Here is a 21,699-nt window from a genome sequence, read left to right as displayed (position 1 = left end):
TAACCAGCACTGAGCTTCCTGTTACATGAGAAGCAGCCCTTCTTTCCTCGTTTGAGGCGGTTTATTTGCATTTTCCTGTAAAACCTGTAAGGATGTCCCCTGAATAATTGTCTTAGAGGGGCCTACTGCTCCTCTTCAGGACCTGGCACCACCAGGGATCATGGCTCTGGGCTGCAAATGAGATGCAAATTGCAGCAAGCCCTAGAGGGAAAAGTACAAAGAACATAGTGAGCTATGAGAAAGTGAAAATAATGAATAGAACCGCTAGCCTGTGCCAGTTTACGTGGAGAAAAAGTGTGAGAGCTATTATTACCTATGAGTCCGAAGAGAGCAGATACAAGGAGAAAAAAGTGTTACCATTGAATGAGACTGCATGAAAATTACCAGTGTAGATGCAGTAAGTAGGGTTGTGGAACCCAGCAGAGTTGCAAGTACTTGCTCACCTACAACACAGTCTGTACTGCCGCAGGGTAGTAACCACTTACTCTCCAACGAAGTACAGTCAGAGCAGAGCGGAACGCAGTGCCCCACTGCCACAAATTTTGCAGTTGAGTTTCCCGCATGTGGGGAAATCGCAGGGGTCAGCACTCTCGCAGTGCAATGGGAGAGCCTCGCTCTGGGAAAACCGCCTGCCTGATATTGGTGTCTCTCCTTCCAGGTAAGTTTGAGGACCAAACCCTCCACCCCAGCACAGCCTCACACGCCCCGCACTCTACACACGCGCTCACTTTGCGCCCCTCAACCTCCCCCGCCCCGGGCCCTCTTCGCCCTCACGCACGCACAGCGCACGTATGTGCCGCCAGCGGTCACGTGCTTTCTCCCACAGCTCGGGAAAGCGGTCGTGAATCTACAGCAGGTCCCGGACCAGCAGCCCCTGCGTTGCGTTGCTCTATCTACAGAGCCCCGCCCCGTCCGGGACGCCACCGCAGGCGCCCCGCCCACCCCGCGCCCAGCAGCAGAACCACCAGCGCGCCCTCCACGAGCTGAGTGACAGCTGTGCCTGCCCCGTCCCTCCCTCCCCCACCCATGCGGGCGCCGCGCGGAGACCCGATCCTTCTCCATGCATTACACCTGCTTTGATAAGCCTGAGGAGCATCTACTCTTTGAACTGGAGAAAAATCAGGGGAGAGCGAGCACACAGTCCCCACTACCACACATTCTGCAGTCGAGTTTCCCCCATATGGGGAAGTCGCAGGGGTTAGCACTGCCGCAGTGAAATGGACGAGCCTCGCCCTGGGAGCACGGTTACCAGAGATTGGCAGGGTTCTTGTCTGGGCCCAAGCAAGAAATCAGGCATGAGACAGAGAGTAAGTGGAAAGCAAAACAGCAAGGTTTATTAGGGCAGGGCCAAAGTAAGAATGGATGGGCACCTCTCCAGACAGACCCTGAGAGAGAGTGCCCAGTCAGTCCCTCAGACTGGGGAAGAGTGAGGTTACATGGTTGAGTGGAGAGAGTACACCTGGGCAGGCCAGGCAGATGGTTGAGGCCAGGGGTTCTGAAGGGGATGGGCCTTGCCTTGCCGCCTCTGCTCTTCCCGGAACAAAGGACTTTTTGGATGTAAATGCGAAAGGTTCCTATCTGAGTTTTGCTTCTGAAGTTCTCAGAAACAGCAGGAAGCCTGGCTGCCATTGCCCTGCTTAGAGGAAGGATGGGCGGGACCCTCTGGAAGATCCCTAGGATGTTTGAAGTGCACATACTGGGCTGCACCTGGAAGGTGATCAGGCAGAAGGGGCGGGGACCCCCAGCTGGCAGGTTGCTGTGTAGAGGGAGCAGGGCAGGATGCAAATACTGGGCTGCCCCTGGCAGGTTATTGGGATGACTTTGAGATGCATATGCTGGACCTACATGTCAACTCTTTAGGCCTTTATCACACACACATAAGCTCATATGTGACTTCCTACCTAACAGAACCACCTGCGTGATCATGGTGTCTCCCCTGCCAGGTAAGTATGAGTTCCGCCCCTTCTGTCCCAGCACAGCCTCACACAACTCGCTGTGCATACATACAGTGAGTTCCTCAGGCTTCCTGGGCTCTCCTTGCGCTGATCCCCAGATACCAGCGAGTTTCCTGAAACAGGCTGTGCTATGACCTTTTTCTCGCACGGGACTCGGGCGTGCTTCCGCACCCGGAGCCTGAGCAGCTGACCCCGCTGGCCCCAGCTGCATGGTCACTGTCCCCTCTGCGTTTTTCAGGCAGCGCTCTTCGCCCATCGCACTTCCGGCCCGCATCAGCGCCTGCATGTGTGATCCTGGTGCTTTAAATCACACCTCCAGCCAGGGTGGGTGTACTCTTTCACCCAGAACAGGCAGGGGAAGGCACTGAGCCCCTGGAGAGATTCAGACTAGCTCTAAGGAGATCCTGGCTATCTTGTGTGACCCTTGGCTTTTTAAATCACACCTTCAAGATAGTTACAGTCTTCCACCCAGAGCTAGCAGAGGAGGGGACTGGGCCCCTAAAGAGACTGACTGTCTCCAGGAGACCTCCGCTATCTTCATGAGCCCCAAGCCAGTCAACATACAGTATGTGAAAGCCCTGTCCCATGGACGCCCCCAATAGGATAACCTAATGAACAGACAGTAACGGCTTAAAACTTGGGACATGTCCTCAAAGCCAGTGTGCAGCTCAGGCTCTCTGCTGCTCTCCTCTCGGACCAGACGCCTTCTCTGTCACTTGCCAATCAAATACAAGTTTCTTTTCGAATAAAAGTTTCTGGCTCTCTGCCAACTGTTTCTTGGCTTTTTATTTCTCTACTAAGCTGAGGAAAAGACCCCCTGCCACTCTCCTGCAAGTGCCCTCCCCTTGGCCACCAGTAAAAAAAGCCTTCCACCAGCCTATGCAGTAACGGGTGTGTTGAAGTAGACACTGAGACTACTGGTGTGGCCAGGTGGGGGACCTCAGGACAGGAGTCACTGACAGGGAAAAGAAACTGGGCTGCCACACAACAGGGGGTTCAGGAAGCATGAGAAGATAGGAAAGCACTCCATAGAACTCAATGCATGCTTTGTTTGGGGCTAAGGGAAGGTAACAAGCAGCATGAATATTGTAGGACTTTTGTGTTGGCATAGAATAAGAGAAATATTCCAGGTGGTTCTTTGGAAACTTTTGATGCACCTTAAAAAAGCTTGGAATATCTATCCTTTGCTAGAAAACAAACAAACAAACAAACAAAAATAAGGGAGAGCAGGCACACTGTCCCTGTAGCTCTACCTCACAAATAAAATAAGCAAATCTTTTAAAAAAAATCAAAGAAACAAGAACCTTTGCTAGAAGTAACCACCCATATTATTTCAGTACAATCTCAATAGTAAGTGCTTATAGTCTTGATTTCACAACTCGAGCCTGGAGCAGGATCACAACTTGAAAATCTTTGCCTTCAATGAGTCTTCTCATTGTAGATCTTCTTCTTGTTGGTCTTCTCCCAACGAGAACCCAACAGCAAGAAAACCAAACCTTTAGGGAATAGCTTCTGGGTTTGCATTTGCCTCCCCTGCAACAGATGGAACACATCAAAAGCAAACCCAAAATCCTTCCCTAAGAAGACTGGTTGACAGGAAACACCTAAGGAATGAGAAATGAGCATTTTTTCACTTTTCATTAAAGAATTTTTGGTTATTTCCTGAAGATATCCCTGGAATGCCCTAAGGAGAAATAACTTTGCAGAATGTTGCTTTCCCCTGGGCACAGGGCATCAGCCAAGATCTATGCCTTGCTTTAGTTGGCAGTTTCCCATTTTCTGCTTCGTCTCACTCCTTTCCCCCACCTGGCCTTCTATGTGTACAAGAACATTGACAAGACTCACCGGGAAAAGCGTGTTCCTGTCCCAGCCAAAGTCATGCTCACCCTGTAGAACATGTCCAGCTTCCTCCAGGTGGAAGCCCTCCCTCTGCCTTCCCTGACAATCTGTGACATAGCAGAAAACATGTTGGTGTCCAGCTCAGGATTTTGACCTCTAGGTTATGTGGGTTTAGTCCTTAGCCCCTTGTCACCATGATCTTCTCACAGTCTTGTTCTTGTCCAAGGACCCTGGTGGCTCTCACACTGTAGGGCTCTCCCTGTGGCCCCACACTCCTATGAAGTGGATATAGGAGAATTTTCCTGCAAATGTCTTCTGTATGCTGTAACAAGTCTGGGAATGTCATGTTTGAGCTATGGCTATAATCCCAGGGCCTGAAAAGACCTTTATTTATTCTCGAGGAGCAGCACGGAGGGTAAACTGAGGCTGAGGAGGGGCTGGTGGGGGTCTGCAAACTCACCTGCAGCAGAAGCTGGGAGCAGGGCTGTTGGATTTTTTTTCCTAAAGATGAACTTTTCCTGTCCACTGACTTGTCTTTGGCAATCCAACATAAAGCTGGACATCTTTGAAACACAGGAAGCCCCAGACTTACCAGACCTCTAGGCTAGCAGGCTGATTCAGGGAGGCACCAGGAAGACACTTCCCCCACACCCTGGTGTGGGAAGGGCCTTGGATGAGAGAAAATGAGACAGAGAGAAAATAAGAGGCATAGAGAGAGGACCCCTATCCAATAATTCACTCCTTAAATGTGCACAACACCTGGGGCTGGGTCAGGCCAAAACCTGGCTCAACCCAGTCTCCCCATGGGTAGGAGAGGCCCATGTGCTTGTGCCCATCTCCCCTTCAGCAGATGGCAGCTGAGGTCTCTCTGGGTCCCTTTAGCTGTACCAGGACTGCCTGGAGCCACCCAAACTCGCACAAGCTCCACACATGCCTGGAACTGCCTTCCTGGCTTTTTCCTCTCTGAGATTTCCTCCAGCCCCCTTGTCTTCCCAGCTGCTGTGGTGGCCTCAACCTTGTCCAGCAACTCAAAATTAGCTCTCAGCCACATCTGTGAAGCTGGAACAGCTGCTCCATTCTTCCAGGAGGCTGCCTGCAGTGCCCAGAAACTTGAGATCATTTTTTAAGAAAGATTTTCCAGGCCGGCGCCATGGTTCTATAGGCTAATCCTCCACCTAGCAGCACCAGCACACCGGGTTCTAGTCCTGGTTGGGGCACCCAGTTGCCCCTGTCCCAGTTGCCCCTTTTCCAGGCCAGCTCTCATCTCAGCATGGTAATTCATTTCATCCATGCCCTTCCTTTGATCAAGTGATTGGTCCATGCTGAATTTGTTTCCTCTTTACTAAAATGGGTCAGTTGGAATTCCTTGCTTGTGAGTTGTTTCCTTTCAGTGTTCAGGTTATGCACCAGATAAAGCAGATGCTGGTGTTGGGAAAGTGGATTTCTCTGGCGTCTCTCTGTAGAGAGAGACTCCCTCCAGGAACATGTGAGCGCACCAGAGGCCCAGGGCTGATGGTGCCTGGGCTGCACTCTGGGTGGGATGGAGGTGGACAGGGTTGCCTGTCCTCTCCCACCACACTGCAGTGGGGTCTGCAGGAGGAGCATTAGTGGGAATCAAACCACGCTCTGGTGGGCAGCTTTGGGGTGGAAATGAAGGTTCCAGCTGGAGAAATCCTGAAGGCAACTATGCAAGGGGCCCGTGAGCTGGAGAAGAAGACACTATAGACATCCTGCATCTACATCGGGAACACCCTGTGCAGGGGATAGGAAATCCTTCCAAGGCTCTGCTATCCAGGTGAACCCAGAGGCCTCCTGGAGCAATTCTCCCAGAGCTTTCTGAGTATACACGCAGCAGGTTCAGTCTCTGCTCATAGAGTCCCATCCATGTCTGCGATGTCTGAATGGGGCCTGCTTAGTTTCTGACTGGCTTTCTAGTCTTGCTTTGCAGAGAATCACAATGAAAAGAGACAGACAAGAGACTCTGGCCCACAGGTAACTCTGAATGCTGAGGGGCTGGTGATGGAGCGAGGAAAACTAGAGGGGATTCCAAAAGCAAGAGATCCAACAGAGGTCAGCATTAACACCTTGAGCAACAACACCAAAGCCCACCCAGAGACTGCAGATGGGACCTCTTTGTTCATGGATATATAAGGATGTGTCCTAACTCTTTTGGTAACCTGCTCTACTGGGAGCTCATACATTGTTTCCATTTATTAGTAACGTGTCAAGTTCACTTTTAGTCAGTCTGACCTAAAGGGAAACAAAGCAGTGGCCCTTGATTTCTGTGTGAGTTTTAATCCTTCATGAGTGAACCCCAAATTCACATGCCTGATCTTTCTGCACAGTTTTCCTGAGATTTGTTGGCACATGTTTCATTTCCAGAAAGTTACCTTGAAAAAGAAACTCAAGTGGCATCAAATATCTGGAGAAATCTCAAAGGTAGAAGAGCCCAGGGAGGTTTTGTGGTCTCAGGAACCAGTATTCAAAGAGTCACTTCATGTAATATAAAATACAATGCTTTATTTACACATCTTCTGTTCACTGTTTTGGATCTCTAACTGGATTTAGGGCAGTTCCTGAGTCTGCTTCTTCACACTGAGCTATGTGTCAGTGCACTGAGCACCTGCCGCTGTCTCTACCCCAGCTCTAAGCACACCCTGCCCTTTTAACCAAGTATTAGAAAGACAGAATGGGAGCTTCTTTTCTCTGCTGCAGGCTCAAATATCAAGAACTTCCAGAAGGCACAGGATGATAGGCAATTGAAGATACTCACCCACAAACAGGGAATGGATCCCTGTAGGTACCAGAGAAGTGAAGTTCATAATATCAAAACTAGAAACTCATAGTGACACCGCCAGTGGGAAAATACCATGCAGGGGTTAACAGAGAGATGGAGGTGTGGGAGGGAGAGAGTGGGAGGGAGGGTGGTGGAGGGGGAGAGAGAGAGAGAGAGCCTATAAAGTCAGACTCAACCTCTGCTCCTGAGATTCAGCAGAAACCTGAGCCCACATGAGCCACCAGCTCAACAGGGGAAGATTCTCTCATCTCCGCAGACAGGTGCAGATGGCCTAATTGCTAGGGGCACCGCTCCTGCACTATCTGTCACAGAGTAATAGGGGCGGTGATCTGCACCCCTCAACCACAGGGTTTACATCCCACCAGCCGTTCTCTGAGAACCCCGTTGGGGACGCGAGGACCCCTTGAGGGTATCAGAGTGAGGGCATTTCACTGACTTATTATCAAACGTGGTAAAAGTGCTGACGGCTGTCCCTGGGTGGGCTCGAAACACCAAGCTTTCAGTTAACAGCCGAACGCGCTAACCCATTGCGCCACAGAGACACAACTTCTGCCCGCACAGGGGCCGCGGGCTGCGGCTGGCCTTGCGGGGCGACGCTGCGAGCTCCAGAGCCCCGGGCACCGCCGATGGGCGAGCAGGAGGCGCGCTGTGTGCCGCGAGGGTTACCTGTGCGTTGGGAGTCGGGTGGCCGCGGGAAGCGGAGTGGCATTCGCCCGCCCGCCGCAGGAGCCCGCTCCCCGCAGACGCCCGGGTCCGAGTCCCACCGGAGAGAGTGGGCCCGAGGCCGCGGAGCGCCCTCGTCGGCGCCGCCTCCACTCAGGGAAAACCCTGCCCCCGCCGCCCCTGCCGCCCGCGGGCACTCGGGAACGCCGCGTGTCCAGCTCCGGGCTCCCCAGGCACAGGGTCGCGGTGACGGCCGCTCTCGGGTCCCTTCGCCGGGAACAGGGTTTGGCCGTCACGAGCTCTCCATGGGGACCCGAGGACTCCAGGCCGAGTCTGCCTGTCCCTCAACCCCTCAGCCGCTAGGCCACCAGACCCCTTTGCACAGACCTGTGTGCTGCGGAGGGGATGGTGCCCATTGGGGATGAGCAGAAGAACTCACGGGTTCCTGAGAGTCCACGACCCCCCCACCTTCTAGTTCTGCTATTGTGACTTCAGACCGTTCCCTGGCAGCCTGGGGCCTCTGGCCACATTCCTGCGGCAGCGTCTGTGTATGGGCAGTGCCTTCAGCTCAGACCTCTGGCATCTTGGGCCTCACATTTGTCTCTAAGGAGTCTGAGAGTTGTGGCTGCTGACAAAGTTCCTCCCAAAAGCAAGTTAGAGTGAGATCTGCATTCCTGACTCTCTTTACACCCCCTCTTTGATGTGAAGAAGAGTTACAGAGATACTAATTGTATCTGGTATCACTCACAACTTAGAGCTGAGCAACTTGGTGAGTGTAGGAGCTTACCAGGCAAGACCACCCCACCGTCAGCAGAGTGCACTCACGTGTGTGTAACTAAGCAAGACCACTGTCAGCACAGTGCACTCACGTGTGTGTAGCTCATTATTTGTGTGGCTTTCTCCTGTCCAGGCTCTGGCTCTGCTCTGACACAGCTTCATCATGGCAGTACCTCCCAGCACTGTTCCTGGCACAATGGCTAACAGCAGTGCCCTGGACCCCTACTACGACCCGCGGGCCAAGCTGGAGAGGAGCCAGCAGGACGTCCAAGACATGAGAGAGAAATTCCTCACTGCCAGAGCTACTGTTTACTTCCTGGCCAACCGCCTGCAGAGGCATGGTAGGTCTGCAGAGCCACGGGCCCAGACTGAGAAGTGGGGGTTCCCTTCCTCAGAGAAATGGACACTCCCTACTTTATCTTCCCTGTTCTTCGTCAAAGTAAACTCCCTGACTGTACTCTGGGTCGGTAGGTGCCTGTATTTCATCCTCAGCTTGCCGCAGTGGAGAAAACAGAGGCACAAAGATGAAAGTTTGCAGGGACAAGGTAGGGAGGAGGAGACTAAAACCCCAGGTGAGGCAGTAACTGCTTCTTCTGGCTCAGGGACCTGTGTCAGCTCCTAGGAACCAGGGCAGCGCTGTGCGCTCCACTGTCTCAGCATTCAGTTCAAACACTTACTAAGCACCCATCTACAGGTAGCTTCACTTGGCCTGAAAGGGGTAATGATACCCGCCTGCCTTCAAGGAGCTCGGGACTGTCTGTTCCCAGGCATCTGGCACTGAGAGCAGCCCTGGCAGGCACAGAGGGAAGCCCTAATGCCTGCAAAAGTTTCTTTTCCCCAGAAGTGCAGAGAAGCCATTGCTCATTCTCTGCTTACGAGAAGGCCATGTCCAGGAGACTCTGAGACCTATGCCACCCTTTCTGTCTCACCCTGCACAGGAACTTTGCAGATAGCCAGCAAGGGCAGGTGGCCCTCCAGGATGTGGCCCCCAGACATGAGCATGAGGGGAACAAGGCCAAGTGCAGAAGACTGCAGGTCTCAGTTGCAAGCCAGGCCAGTGTAGGTGCTGGCTCCCCGTCTCCATAGCCAGCTTTACCATTCGGAAATCTACTGGAAAATCTTAAAGCTGCTAATAATAGAGGGAAGAGGGGGAGGCTGTAGTTCCTGAAGTGTACACGGGAACAAGAGCTTGCGAGGGCAGGGATGCTACAGGAGGGCACCTGCTACACTGCAGTTGTTTGCTTTCAAATTTCAACCATGATTTTTCAATTGATCAGTGTGAGTATGGGAGGGCTTCAAACCTGTGATACGGTTTATTGTCATACACAGTGAACAGTGAAAATTATAGCTTCCCTGACAATGAAATGCAAAATGATCTTTAAGACATCGCATTATCAAAAGTATACTACAATTAAAGGTGGATATCTCAGGGTTTAGGCTGTCACTTGGGACACCCACATCCCCTGTTGGAATGTCTGATTTCAGTACTGGCTCCTCAGGGCAGGTGTCATGCCCAGTGGGCTATAGTGCAGCTTGGGATGGCTGCATCCCATGTGGGAGCACATGGGATATAGTCTTGCCTTTGCTTTCTGATCCAGCTTTTTGCTAATGAGCCTGGGAGACAAAAGATGATGGCTCAAGTAAGTGAGTAGCTGACACCCTCATGGAAGACCCAGATGGAGCTTCAGTGTTCAACCTGTGCCCAGACCTGGCTGTTGTAGGCATTTGGCATCTGACTCAAAGTATAGCAGATCTCTCTTTAAAAATAAAAGAGGGGCCGACACTGTGGCATAGCAGGTAAAGCCACTGCCTGGGCGGCTGGCGCTATGGCTCACTTGCTTAATCCTCTGCCTGCGGCACCAGCATCCCAAGTGGACACCAGGTTCTAGAACCAGTTGCACCTCCTCCAGTCCAGCTCTCAGCTGTGGCCCGGGAAGGCAGTGGAGGATGGCCCTAGTGCTTGGGCCCCTGCACCTGCGTGGGACACTAGGAGGAAGCACACCTGGCTCCTGGCTTTGGATTGGCACAGATTTGGGGGGTGAACCAACGGAAGGAAGACCTTTCTCTCTATCTCTCTCACTGTCTCACTGTCTCACTCTATGTGTCAAATTAAAAGAAAAAAAAAAAAGCCACTGCCTGCGGTGCTGGCATATCATATGGGTGCTGGTTTGAGTCCTGGCTGCTCCACTTCTGATCCAGCTCTCTGCCTGGCCTGGGAAAGCAATAGAAGAAGGCTCAAGTCCTTGGGCCCCTGCACCCATGTGGGAGACCCAGAAGAAGCTCTAAGCTCCACACAAAGAGAGAGAATTTTCATTCCTTGATTCCCTGCCCAAGTGGCTAAAACTGACAGGGCTGGACAGGCCAAAGTGAGGAGCCCTGCATCCATGTCTCCACTTTGGTGGCTGGGTTCCAAGTACCTGAGATATCTTCCATTGCCATCCCAGGAGCTCACTAGTAGGAGCTGGATCAGAAGTGGGGCAGCCACGACTTGAATCAGCGCTCCCATATGGGCTGCAGCTCCCACGAAAGTTTTTTAAATCTTCAAACTATTCGGGGATTACTGAAACTCCACACAGGAGAACCATCAGTCCTACAGTCCTTGGTGTCCTCCCAAACAAGGAAATCACTGCTGCAATTCCCAGGTCAACGTTTCATTGAAGAAGCCCCAGGGCTTGCTGCTTGCAGTGGCCCGTGACTTAGATGAGGCCTAGGAGATGTGAACCCTGGCATTGCCTCATTCAAATCCAGTCCTCTCGTCACGTTGCTCTACCTTCCATGAGCTTCTCGTTCCTCATCTCTAAACTGGGGAACACTCAGGAGTCCAAGGAGTACAGGAGTGACAATCCCTGCACATAGCCTGGTGCCTGGGTTTCCTGTGTGGTGGAGGGGACTGTGCGTCCTCCCCATAGACAGTGACCTCGGCTGCATGGCCACCTGTCCGCTGAGGAGGGTGCGACTCTGTTTCCTCAGGGTGTGAGAAGTACAAAGACCTCATTGCATCGGTGCTGGAGGAGAAGCCTGACTTTGAGGAGATGCGATCAGCTGCGAGGCTGGGGTAAGGAGCAAGTCTGTGCAAGGAGAAGTGGAAATATCATGGCTGAACCGGACCAAGACTATCAGTGGGGTTGTGGGTTTGGGGTGAGGTAGGGCGTGGGGTTCTCCATGAAGTAACATATGGGTAAAACGGATCAAATGCCTGGGTAGGACACTACAGTGCATGTCCAATTGTGTGTCCCTGACCCATTTTCTTAACTTTCCTGGGCTGGCTCACCTGTAAGAGGAAAGTGCTGACAGCATCTCCTGCAGAGGTTCACGAGGTCACACTACCAGTACAAGTGGTTGGCACCATCTCTGACACACATGGAATCTCAGTGATCTGCTGTACTTGCTAGACTTGCTCTTTCTTATAGACATGGTGACTGTAACTAATGGCATTTTCTAGAAAGATTTATTTGTGTATTTGAAAGTCAGAACTACACAAAGAGAGGGAGAGACAGATGTTGGGGTGGGAGAGATCTTTCATCTGCTAGTTCACTCCCCAGATAACCTCAACTGCTGGGGCAGGGAATGGCCAGAGCTAGGGGCCAGGATCCTCTTCCTGTTCTCCTACATTGGTTGCAGGGGCCCAATCACTTGGGCCAGATTTTGCTGCTTTTCCCAGGCTGTCATCTGGGAACTGGATTGGAAGAGGAGCAACTGGGGGTCGAACCTGTACCCATACTGGATACTGGTGTCCTGTCAGTTTAACATTTACACCATGGCACGGGCCGCATTAATGAGCTTTCCTACAAGAGATATTTTCCAGCTTTTACAGATATTTTCTTTTTTTTTTTTTTTGAAAGGCAGAGTGGACAGTGAGAGAGAGAGACAGAGAGAAAGGTCTTCCTTTGCCGTTGGTTCACCCTCCAATGGCCCCCGCGGCCGGCGCTGCGGCCGGCGCACAGCGCTGATCCGATGGCAGGAGCCAGGAGCCAGGTGCTTTTCCTGGTCTCCCATGGGGTGCAGGGCCCAAGCACCTGGGCCATCCTCCACTGCACTCCCTGGCCACAGTAGAGGGCTGGCCTGGAAGAGGGGCAACCGGGGCAGAATCCGGCGCCCCGACCGGGACTAGAACCCGGTGTGCCGGCGCCGCTAGGCGGAGGATTAGCCTATTGAGCCACGGCGCCGGCCCGATATTTTTTCATTTTAAAACTATTTCCTCTCTACCAATTTTTTAAGCACTATAGGGCTATTTAGTAAGTGCATAATTGTGCAGCTATTGCCTGAAAAATGAATTATTACTTTTCTCAAGGCCAGCATTTCCCTTCCTAGAGAGTTTCTAACATAGGGTAGATTGTGGCATTCAAACTGTCTTTGAGCACTTTGCTGAAGTGATCCTATACAGTCATGTGTGTAAAACCATGCAAACAGAGATAGGACTTGGAAGGGGGTACAGGCCTGAAGCCCCTGTTTGATTCTCCTGTAGGCCTTGACTTGCCCCACACTTTGTAGCGTTTCTAGGGATTAGAGATTGACAATGTGAGAACAACCACTTGGCTGACAGAAAGAGAACATTCAGGCATCTGATAGGGTGGGTGACTCTTGAGGCTTGGTCCAGCTTCAGGATTCTGTGGTTCTCAGCATTAACTGGATGCCCCATGTGTACCTCTACTGAGTGCTGTAAGCTGAATAACACATGGCCATGTCTGTCCAACAGAGCTCACATCCTGTGTTGGGGCAATGAGAAATGCTTCAGGCTTTAGAAAACAAGGAAATCTCACAGAGATGACACAATCGTCATCTGAAGCTCGTGTACTATCTTTGCATTCCTACTGGTTATCCTCATCTTCATGACATTCTTTATTTATTTATTTATTTTTTGGTCAGGCAGAGTTAGTGAAAGAGAGAGACAGAGAGAAAGGTCTTCTTTCTGTCTTCTTTCTGATGGTTCACTCCCCAAATGGCTGCTACAGCCGGCGCTACACTGATCCGAAGCCAGGAGCCAGGTGCTTCCTCCTGGTCGCCCATGTGGGTGCACGGCCCAAGCACTTGGGGACAACCTCCAATGCCTTCCTGGGTTACAGCAGAGACCTGGACTGGAAGAGGAGCAAGCAGGACAGGAACGGCACCCCAACCAGGACTAGAATCCGGGGTGCTGGCACCGCAGGCAGAAGATTACCCTAGTGAGCCTCAGTGCCAGCCTATCTCCATGTCATTCTAATGAATGTTGCCTTCATGGCCTTTATGGGACTTCCCACCTCTCAATGCCAGCAGGCGAGCTTGCCCAACACAGATGTTCCTGGCCCTATTGGCATACTGCTTGCTGTTCACTACATGGATGTGGGCTGAGGTGAGGGACTGAAAGGGCATCTTAATCATAGCAAAAACAAACAAGCACAGGGCCTCTGTGCACATTCCCCCTGCCAAGGCAAGCCTCACAACATACACCAGCATGCACCATGGGCACTGCCCTTCGGCAATTCTAGTGGATGGCTCTGCCGAGGCTCCTGTGAGCTGTCATTCAATCTTACATTTCTGTCTTCTTCCCTACCTTAGCGGACAAGACTCCCTAGTTCAGGCTCGGGCCAGAGAACTCACCCACTTACGGCGCAAGATACAGGAAGGGAGAGAGGTCTGCTCCCTCTTTGCCCAGCACCTGAAGGACACGGGCCAGGCTTTTGAGGGCCTCCTCAGGAGCACGGACGTTGCCTGCCACCTTGGACAGAGATTCTGTGAACAGTTGGCCCAAGGAAGCCAGCTGGCAGAGAGCCTTGCCAGAAAGCTCACGGCGGGTAAGTGGCTGCAGCTCCAAAGGCCCTTCCTCCTCCAGAGCGCCTCACAGGAGGGAGAACCATGCCCTTACCGCCCCAGCTCATTCTTTTGCTCTTGTCTGTGGCACTTAATCCACATGCAGTTTGGACTTTTCAGAGCACTCAGGTAATTCCTTCGAGTTATTCTTTGCAAGGTTCCATCTACAGTCAGTAAGAAAGAGTACAGAAGACTGACTTCATCTTGATGAGCATGGCAGGAAATAGACCTTTTTTTTTTCTTTTTTAGTTTTCAAAGGCAGAGTTTCAGAGAGAGAGGGAGAAGATGGGGAGAGATCTTCCACCTGCTGGCTCACTTCCCAGGAGGCTGCAGTGGCAGCACTGGGCCAGGCTGAAGCATGAGCCAGGAGTTTCATCCAGGTCTCCCATGTGGGTGGCAAGAGCCCAGGCCATGAGCAGGAGCTTGATCAGAAGTGGAGCAGCCAGGAATGCAACCAGTGGCTCTATGGGATGCCAGCACTGCAGGCACTGGCTTAGCCCTCTACGCCCCAAGGCTGGCTGCCAGATCTCATTTGTGAAATGGCTTTTCACTGGATGTAGGATTCTAGATTTAAAGTTTTGTTTTGCTTTTTTTCTCCAAGGATTTACTTATTTATTTGAAGGCAGTGTTACAGAGAGGTAGAGAGAGTGAGGTCTTCCATCTGCTGGTTCACTCCCCAAATGTCTACAACAGCCAGCACTGTGCCAATTCGAAACCAAGACCCAAGAGCTTCTTCTGGGGCTCCCATATGGGTGCAGGGTCCCAAGGACGTGGGTGGGCTTCCATTGCTTTCTCAGGCCATAGCAGAGAGCTGGATTGGAAGTCGAACAGCCGGGTCTTGTACTGACCCCATAAGGGATGCCGGTACCACAGGCAGCGGTGGCTTTACCCACTATGCCACAGCGCTGGCCCTGAGACTCAGTATACTTTCAAATCTAATTTTATACATATCTTACTTCCTGTGAGCTGGAAAAGAAGACACTGTAGACATCGTGGACACACATCGGGAATACCCTGTGCAGGGGATAGGAAATCCTTCCAAGGCTCTGCTATCCAGGTGAACCCAGAGGCCTCCTGGGGCAATTCTCCCAGAGCTTTCTGAGTATACACGCAGAAGGTTCAGTCTCTGATCATAGAGTCTCAGGTCTGTGATGTCTGAATGGGGCCTGCTTAGTTTCTGACTCGCTTTCTAGTCTCGCTTTGCAGAGAATCACAATGATCAGAAATCTGGAGACAGAGAGGAGACCCTGGCCCAAAGGTAACTCTGAATGGTAAAGGGGCTAGTGATGGAGCGAGGAAAACTAGAGAGGATTCCAAAAGCAAGAGATCCAACAGAGGTTAAAGTTAACACCCTGAGCAACAAACAAAGCCAACCCAGAGACTGCGGATGGGACCTCTTTGTTCATGGATTTACAAGGATGTGTCCTGTCTCCAATGGTCACCTGCTCTACTGGGAGCTCATACATTGTTTCCATTTATTAGTAACGTGTCAAGTTCACTTTTAGTCAGTCTGACCTAAAGGGAAACAAAATAGTGGCCCTTGGTTTCTGTGTGATTTTAAACCTTCATGAGTGAACCCCAAATTCACATGCCTGATCTTTCTGCACAGTTTTCCTGAGATTTGTTGGAAGATGTTTCATTCCCAGAAAGTTATCTTGAAAAAAAAAACACAGAAATGACATCAAATATCTGGAGAAATCTAAAACTTGGAAGAAATCAGGGAGGTTTTGCTGTCTCGGGAGCCAATGTTCAATGGGCCATTTCATGTAATATAAAATACAATGCTTTATTTACACATCTTCTGTTCACTGTTTTGGATCTCTAACTGGATTTAGGGCAGTTCCTGAGTCTGCTTCTTTACACTGAGCTATGGGTCAGTGCACTGAGCACCTGCCGCTGTCTCTACCCCAGCTCTAAGCACACCCCGCCCCATCAGAAGTGGATGCTACCTTTCCTCTTGATGCGATGGCCTCTCTGGTGTTCGTGCCACTTCCATGAGCTTCAGATCAGGACCTGTAATGAGCTTTGCTTCCAGGCTGCCTCAGTGACCTCTCTTATCTTGCCTCTCCCACCAGGCCCCACAGAGAGCACCAGGGGGAGGGAGGGAGTGTGGAACCTGAGGACGCAGTGGATGAACGGTATCTGACTCCTTCTGGCCAGCGCAACTGTGATCAGCCTTCCAGTAGAGACACCGTCCTGTCTGAGGCACAAGAAGCCACCTCTGCTGAGGACGCAGGCCGTGAGTCCTCCCCTTGTAAATAAAGTACAGCTCAAAACCTTCCAGTAGCTTCTTCCTTCTGCATGCTCACCACTTCTGTCTGAACTGAGCTGTAGCATCTTGTAGACAGGCCTAGAAGCTTCTCCTTGAAAAGGCATATAGGCTGAAAACAGCGCTGGGCTCAGGTGTCAAGTGCAGTCCTGGGTGGGTCAGATGATTTTCAGTGTTCCTGGTTGACATCTTGCCTGAGTCACCATGCCACCACTGGCATAGAGCATCTGATGCACGCACAGTGGCCCATAGAGGAGAGTGAAGGGAGCACGGGAAAGTTTCAGCCAACTCCACAGTCCATGTACACAACCTGCCTCTATTGGGACAGCTCTTTTCCTGAGATGGTCTTTTTTTTCCAAGAGTTATCTATTAGTTTGAAAGGCAGAGTTACATTCTGGCAGAGAGGGGCAGAGCGAGAGAGAGAGAGAGAGAGAGAGAGAAAGCGAGAGAAAGAGAGAGGTCTTCCATCTGCTAGTTCCTTCCCCAAATGTCCACAACAGCCAGAGCTGATGTGATCTGAAGCCAGGAGCCAGGAGCTTCTTTTGGGTCACATGCATGTGCAGGGTCCATGGACTTGGGCCATCTTCTACTGCTTTTCTAGGCCACAGCAGAGAGCTGCATCGGAAGCGGAGCAGCTGGGACTAGAAAACCTCCTCCCATGTGGGATGCCACTACTGCAGGCAGTGGCCTTACCTACTATGGCACAGCACCAGCCCCCCGTGCTTGAAATGGTCTTGATAATTATAGTCCGTGGATGGAATACCTGCATTTTCCAACCATGTAGGAATGCTGCCAGCCTTGCTCAGTTATCAGGCATCCTGTCCCCTTTCCTCCTCCCAAGGTCCGATCAGAGTGACAGTTGAAAGGTGATTTTCCTGAAGGCAGGTCTCTGATGCTGCCAACCCCTGGTAAATGGCCACAATGTCACGCTTTGTGCAGCAACACAAAGTTTCTTTTTTTTCCCCCTGAAACATGGGTGGTTTATTCTCATTGCTGCATTGCCATCCAAACCAAGAGCCGACATGTCTGGTGAAAGAAAGGCCATGAGTAACCATGGTGCCAGCAGCATGCTCCCCTCCCAAAACCCCCAGGGGCCAGAGCAGCTCCTTCATGGACAGAGGAGCCCCCTGGGCAGCAGCATCGCTGGTGTGTGTTCAGAACACAGCTTCAGTCTTTGTCTTCTCTCTCTTGATGTCCAGCCTCCCTTTCCTTGAATATTTGTGTATTACCTTTTCTTGGCAGGAGAATGAGACTGTGTTAATTCACTCAGGACCCACTGGGCTATTTGCTTAGCAATATAAACCCCGTCAGGTTTGTCTTTCTCCCTCTCCTTCACGTGGCAGGTATAAGTAGGTGCCCTTTATTACTCAGATCATCCTCCTAGGAAGGAATCCCCATTTCCCTTTCACATTTCACCGTGAGCTGCAGAGGAAGTGTTCACCATGTGTTGAACTGGTCTGGGCAAGGTATGTAGTAGAGGAAAGTATTTCTAGTTCCTGCAGGTCACACCGAGGAGGTGGCCACAACTTCCGTGGGAACTGTCTGGCCTTACCTGGAGGCCGTAGGGTCTTTGTTCCTCCTCTTTGCCTCTCCTCCACCTCCCACGCCCTTGGGTGGAGGCAGCCCTGAGAGTGTGCTCAGCGCTTGCCCATTCTTCACTTGAAACCCACCCAGGGACTGGTGTTCCCTGATGAGAGCATGACGTAGGCAGAGGGGTAGGGAGAGTCAGGATCTTGTACGGCAGCCTCTGGCTGTCCCATAGTGACAAAGATTCTTCCTCCCTTCCCTCATTTCACGTCCTGGTGGACTGCTGCAGAAGATGAGATGCAGAAACTACAGCAGCATCTGAAGGAGACCATGGTGGTCAACGTCAGCCTGCGACAGATGCTGCAGCGTCACCTCAGCACCGTGGACAGAGACAGAGGTAGGGGGACTAGAGGGGCCTGAGTCTGGCAGTGGGTGTGTTTCCACAGGCAGGCCACTGGGCCAGAGCTTCACAGAATCTAAGCACATGTTAGACCTGCTTCACCCACTTCATACAAATGGCCTGGCTAGAGAGTGAGCACCAGTGCTGTAACTCCTATTCTGGAAGCCACCAAATAGGCTTAGGTAGAGACTTGACCACGCTAAACTCTTCCTCCCACTTTTAGCCATCTGACCTCCAACCGTGTTCGTGCCTCTGACTCTGTGCACGGTCTGCGTCTGTTGGCTTATGTGAGTGTGGTTCAGTAAAACCCAGGTTTCTGAGTCCCGCCTTTATCACTCTCCTCCGCTTCCATCCTCATGTGCCTCCTGTGTCTCATTTGGTCCTTGCTCCTAGGGCTCCTCGTCGATCCTAGGGTTCTTCTGCCTCAGCCCTCGCCTTCCACTGCTCTCATGCCAAGGCCACCATGCTGCATCATTGGGCTGGGCCCCAAAAGTGTGATCGAATCTCACACACAGCCCAGTCTTCCTCATATTGCAGCACTGGGTGTGAGAATGATGTGAATGTGCTGGAGCTGGGAAGCAGGTGACCATGAAGCTTGTTCCCCATCAGCCTGTCAGTGCAGCCCTCAGGCCCTGCAGTGGAGTTCAGGAAATTAGCAGGAAGCCTTCCCTTAAGCAAATGTGAATGCCTTGCCTGAGTGTAATTCTCTCCTGGACAGGATGCACCTCCAACCTTTACTGGCAGGTCCTGGATTCCATTGTTCAGCTGTATGATGAAAACAGGGTCCTCAGGGAAAAATACCAGAGACTCCCTGTGTGCAGGAACCCTGCGTGCAGAGGTAAGTGGTGAGGGCACAGCGGGAGGTCTTTGAAAATGTTGCCTTCAATGAGTCTTCTCATGAAAGAAACTACACAGAGAGCTTTTAGGTCTTCTTCTCCCAAAGAGAACCCAACAGCAAGGAAACCGAACTTTTAGGGAATAGCTTCTGGGTTTGCATTTGCCTCCCCTACAATGGAAGGAACAAATCAAAACCAAACCCCCAATCCTTCCTTAAGAAGATGGGTTGATGGGAAACATCTAAGTTATGAGAAATGAGCATTTTTCCACTTTTCATTTTTTTTTTAAATTTTTTTTGACAGGCAGAGTTAGACAGTGAGAGAGACAGAGATAGAGAGAAAGGTCTTTCTTCCGTTGGTTCACCCCCAAAATGGCTGCTACAGCCAGCGCACTGTGCTGATCCGAAGTCAGGAGCCAGGTGCTCCCTCCTGGTCTCCCATGTGGGTGCAGGGCCCAAGCACTTGGACCATCCTCCACTACCTTCCCTGGCCACAGCAAGAGAGCTGGACTGGAAGAGGAGAAACCGGGACAGAACTGGCGCCCCTACCTGGGCAAGAACCGGGATTGTCGGCACTGTGGCTCACTAGGCTAATCCTCCACATCACATTTTATTAAGAACCTTTTGTTTAGTTCCTGAAGATATCCCTCGAAACGCCCTGAGGAGAAATTACCTTTGCAGAATGTTGCTTTCCCCTGGGATCAGGGACATCAGGCAAGATCTATGCCTTGCTCTTTAGTTGGCAATTTCCCTTTTTCTGCTTCTGCTCACTCCTTTCCCCCACCCCTGCCTTCTATCTGTACAAGAACATTGACAAGACTCACCGGGCAAAGCGTGTTCCTGTCCCAGCCAAAGTCATGCTCACCTTGTAGATCTTGTCCAGCTTCCTCCAGGTGGAAGCCCTCCCTCTGCCTTCCCCGACATTCTGTGATGAAGAGAACCATGTTGGTGTCCAGCTCTGGTTTTTCAACTCTGGGTCATGTGGGTTTAGTCCTTAGCCCCTTTTTACCATGATCTTCTCACAGTCTTGTTATTGTCCAAGGACCCTGGTGGCTCTCACACTGTAGGGCTCTCCCTGTGGCCCCACCCTCCTATGAAATGGATTTAGGAAAATTTTCCTGCAAATTGTCTTCTCTTTGCTGTAACAAGTCTGTGAATGTGCATGTTTGAGATATGACTCTCATCCCGGGACCTGACAAAGACCTTTATTTTCCCCAGGGGCAGCATGGAGGGTTAACTGAGGCTGAGGAGGAGCTGGTGGGGGTCTGGCTAACTAACCTGCAGCAGCAGCTGGGAGCAGGGCTGTTGGCATCGGGAGGTGCTGGGGCCCTGTGTCCCACACCACGGGCAGCTAGCACACTTCAGGAGACTCTGACTTGCATGTGCTAGCGCCACCATCTCCTTCCAGCCTGTGGTCCACTCCTGTAACTTCTCCCCTTCCCCACAGTCGGGCTCCCCCTGGCCTCCATTTCCATCAGCTCCAGCACCAGCCCCAGGCAGTTGTCAGCAAGAGCACACAGAAGATTGTTCATGAGTTGTTTTTGTTTGTTTGTTTATCTATTTCAGGTAACAACTGAAGTATTAAATGACTTGTTTAATTTCAATACCAAAAGTTAAGTCACCAATAATTCTCCAGTTGATGAGAAAATAAAACAACAAAGCAAGTCTAAATCAAAGAAGTCACCATCTCTGAGAACCAAATTACACCGCAGGACCAATGGACCCTTTGCTTGGGGAAATCCCAGCCCTTCCGTCTACAAATGTGATAGCCCCTGAGACACCAATGCCCAGATCAGGAGAGGATCCTCAAAGGCCCTCATCCTTTTCCCTCCCCACCACAGCCTGGAAAGAGCAAGGATTTGCGTCCAGAAACAGGCAGAAAAAAGTCCCTGAAGATGGTTTACCAGCTCTCAAGCACATGTTCATTTTACTTGAACAGTAGGGTTTATAAACCTCAGAAAATAAATTTTATTTTACATACATTTTGTTGCCTATCTTTTTTGTACAAGTTGAAATTAAAACTTTTATTCTCCAGCTTGAAACAGCAATGTTAATTCTTCTTTTTAAAGGTGTTTTTATTTGGAAGGCACAGTGACATGCACACACACACACACAGAGTGAGAGAGAAAAAGAGATAATGATAGAGATAGAGATATAAAGAGAGAGAGAGAGAGAATCTTCACTCCCCAAATGCCTCCAACAGCCAGGACTGGGCCAGGTGGAAGCTGCCGCCATGAGGCCAGTCAAGGTCTTAGTCCTGGCTGGCAAGTAACCCAGTCTGTGCACCATCACTGCTCCCTCTAGGCACATTAGCAGACAGCTGGACTGGAAGTGGAGGCAGGTCTGATACTCGGCTCTGATATGGGATGCAGGTGTTCCAGTGGCAGCCCAGTCCATGGCACCACAATGTCTGCCCCTGAACTCCCATCTTTTTTTCTAATACTCAGATTAATTCTTTTTATTAAAGATTTATTTATTTTATTTGAAAGTCAGAGTTACACAGAAAAAGGAGAGGCAGAGAGAGAGAGAGAGAGAGAGAGAGAGAGAGGTCTTTAATCCGCTGATTCACTTCCCAGTTGACTTCAATGTCCAGAACTGCACCAATCTGAAGAGAGGAGTCAGGAGCTTCTTCCAGGTCTCCCACGCAGGTGCAGGGGCCCAAGGACTTGGGCCATCTTCTACTGCTTTCCCAGGCCATAGTAGGGAGTTAGATTGAAGGTGGAGCTGTAGGGTCCTGGAATGGTGCCCATACGGGTAGCCGCACTGCAGGCAGCAGCTTTACCCGCTATGGCACAGCGGTGGCCCCTAAATTCCCATCTCCATAGGTGCACTCCTGTATACTACAGAGTG

At 51.2% G+C, this 21,699-nt stretch overlaps 1 protein-coding gene, 1 long non-coding RNA gene and 1 other non-coding gene across 4 annotated transcripts; 1 reads left to right on the top strand and 2 right to left on the bottom strand.

The window, feature by feature from the left end:
- Positions 1 to 503: 503 nt before the first annotated feature.
- On the bottom strand, positions 504 to 666 carry LOC127493884 (U1 spliceosomal RNA). The gene has a single exon (XR_007924421.2). It is a non-coding gene; the product is annotated as a U1 spliceosomal RNA (small nuclear RNA).
- Positions 667 to 1,039: 373 nt separating this feature from the next.
- LOC138850548 (uncharacterized) lies at positions 1,040 to 7,719 on the bottom strand. Its single transcript, XR_011390454.1, has 3 exons — positions 7,642 to 7,719; positions 4,255 to 4,462; positions 1,040 to 3,488 (listed from the first exon to the last, which is right to left on the bottom strand). It is a non-coding gene; the product is annotated as an uncharacterized lncRNA (long non-coding RNA).
- Positions 7,523 to 20,821, top strand: LOC103350071 (neuroblastoma breakpoint family member 6-like protein). 2 transcript variants are annotated; one of them, XM_070077772.1, is made up of 9 exons: positions 7,523 to 7,903; positions 8,165 to 8,372; positions 11,002 to 11,086; positions 13,567 to 13,802; positions 15,025 to 15,076; positions 15,894 to 16,057; positions 17,904 to 18,011; positions 18,733 to 18,852; positions 20,416 to 20,821. In XM_070077772.1, exons 2-9 carry the CDS (start codon positions 8,195 to 8,197, stop codon positions 20,424 to 20,426), a joined length of 954 nt encoding a protein of 317 aa, XP_069933873.1. In that variant the 5' UTR covers positions 7,523 to 7,903; positions 8,165 to 8,194; the 3' UTR covers positions 20,427 to 20,821. The 2 variants fall into 2 exon arrangements, with proteins under 2 accessions (XP_069933873.1, XP_069933874.1); XM_070077773.1 differs by having other exon boundaries at positions 7,890 to 8,023.
- Positions 20,822 to 21,699: the final 878 nt, after the last annotated feature.

This window comes from Oryctolagus cuniculus, chromosome 7 (genome assembly GCF_964237555.1).
Source record: "Oryctolagus cuniculus chromosome 7, mOryCun1.1, whole genome shotgun sequence".
NCBI classification, from domain to species: Eukaryota; Metazoa; Chordata; class Mammalia; order Lagomorpha; family Leporidae; genus Oryctolagus; species Oryctolagus cuniculus.
Note: the sequence above shows the minus strand (reverse complement) of the source record. Positions and strands in the feature narration are given on the sequence as shown.

Coding starts and splice junctions, on each gene's coding strand:
- LOC103350071 (XM_070077772.1), top strand. CDS start 8,195: ATGGCAGTACCTCCCAGCACTGTTCCTGGCACAATGGCTAACAGCAGT. Junction 8,373..11,001: donor CAACCGCCTGCAGAGGCATG/GTAGGTCTGCAG, acceptor CTGTTTCCTCAG/GGTGTGAGAAGTACAAAGAC. Junction 16,058..17,903: donor CTCTGCTGAGGACGCAGGCC/GTGAGTCCTCCC, acceptor GGACTGCTGCAG/AAGATGAGATGCAGAAACTA.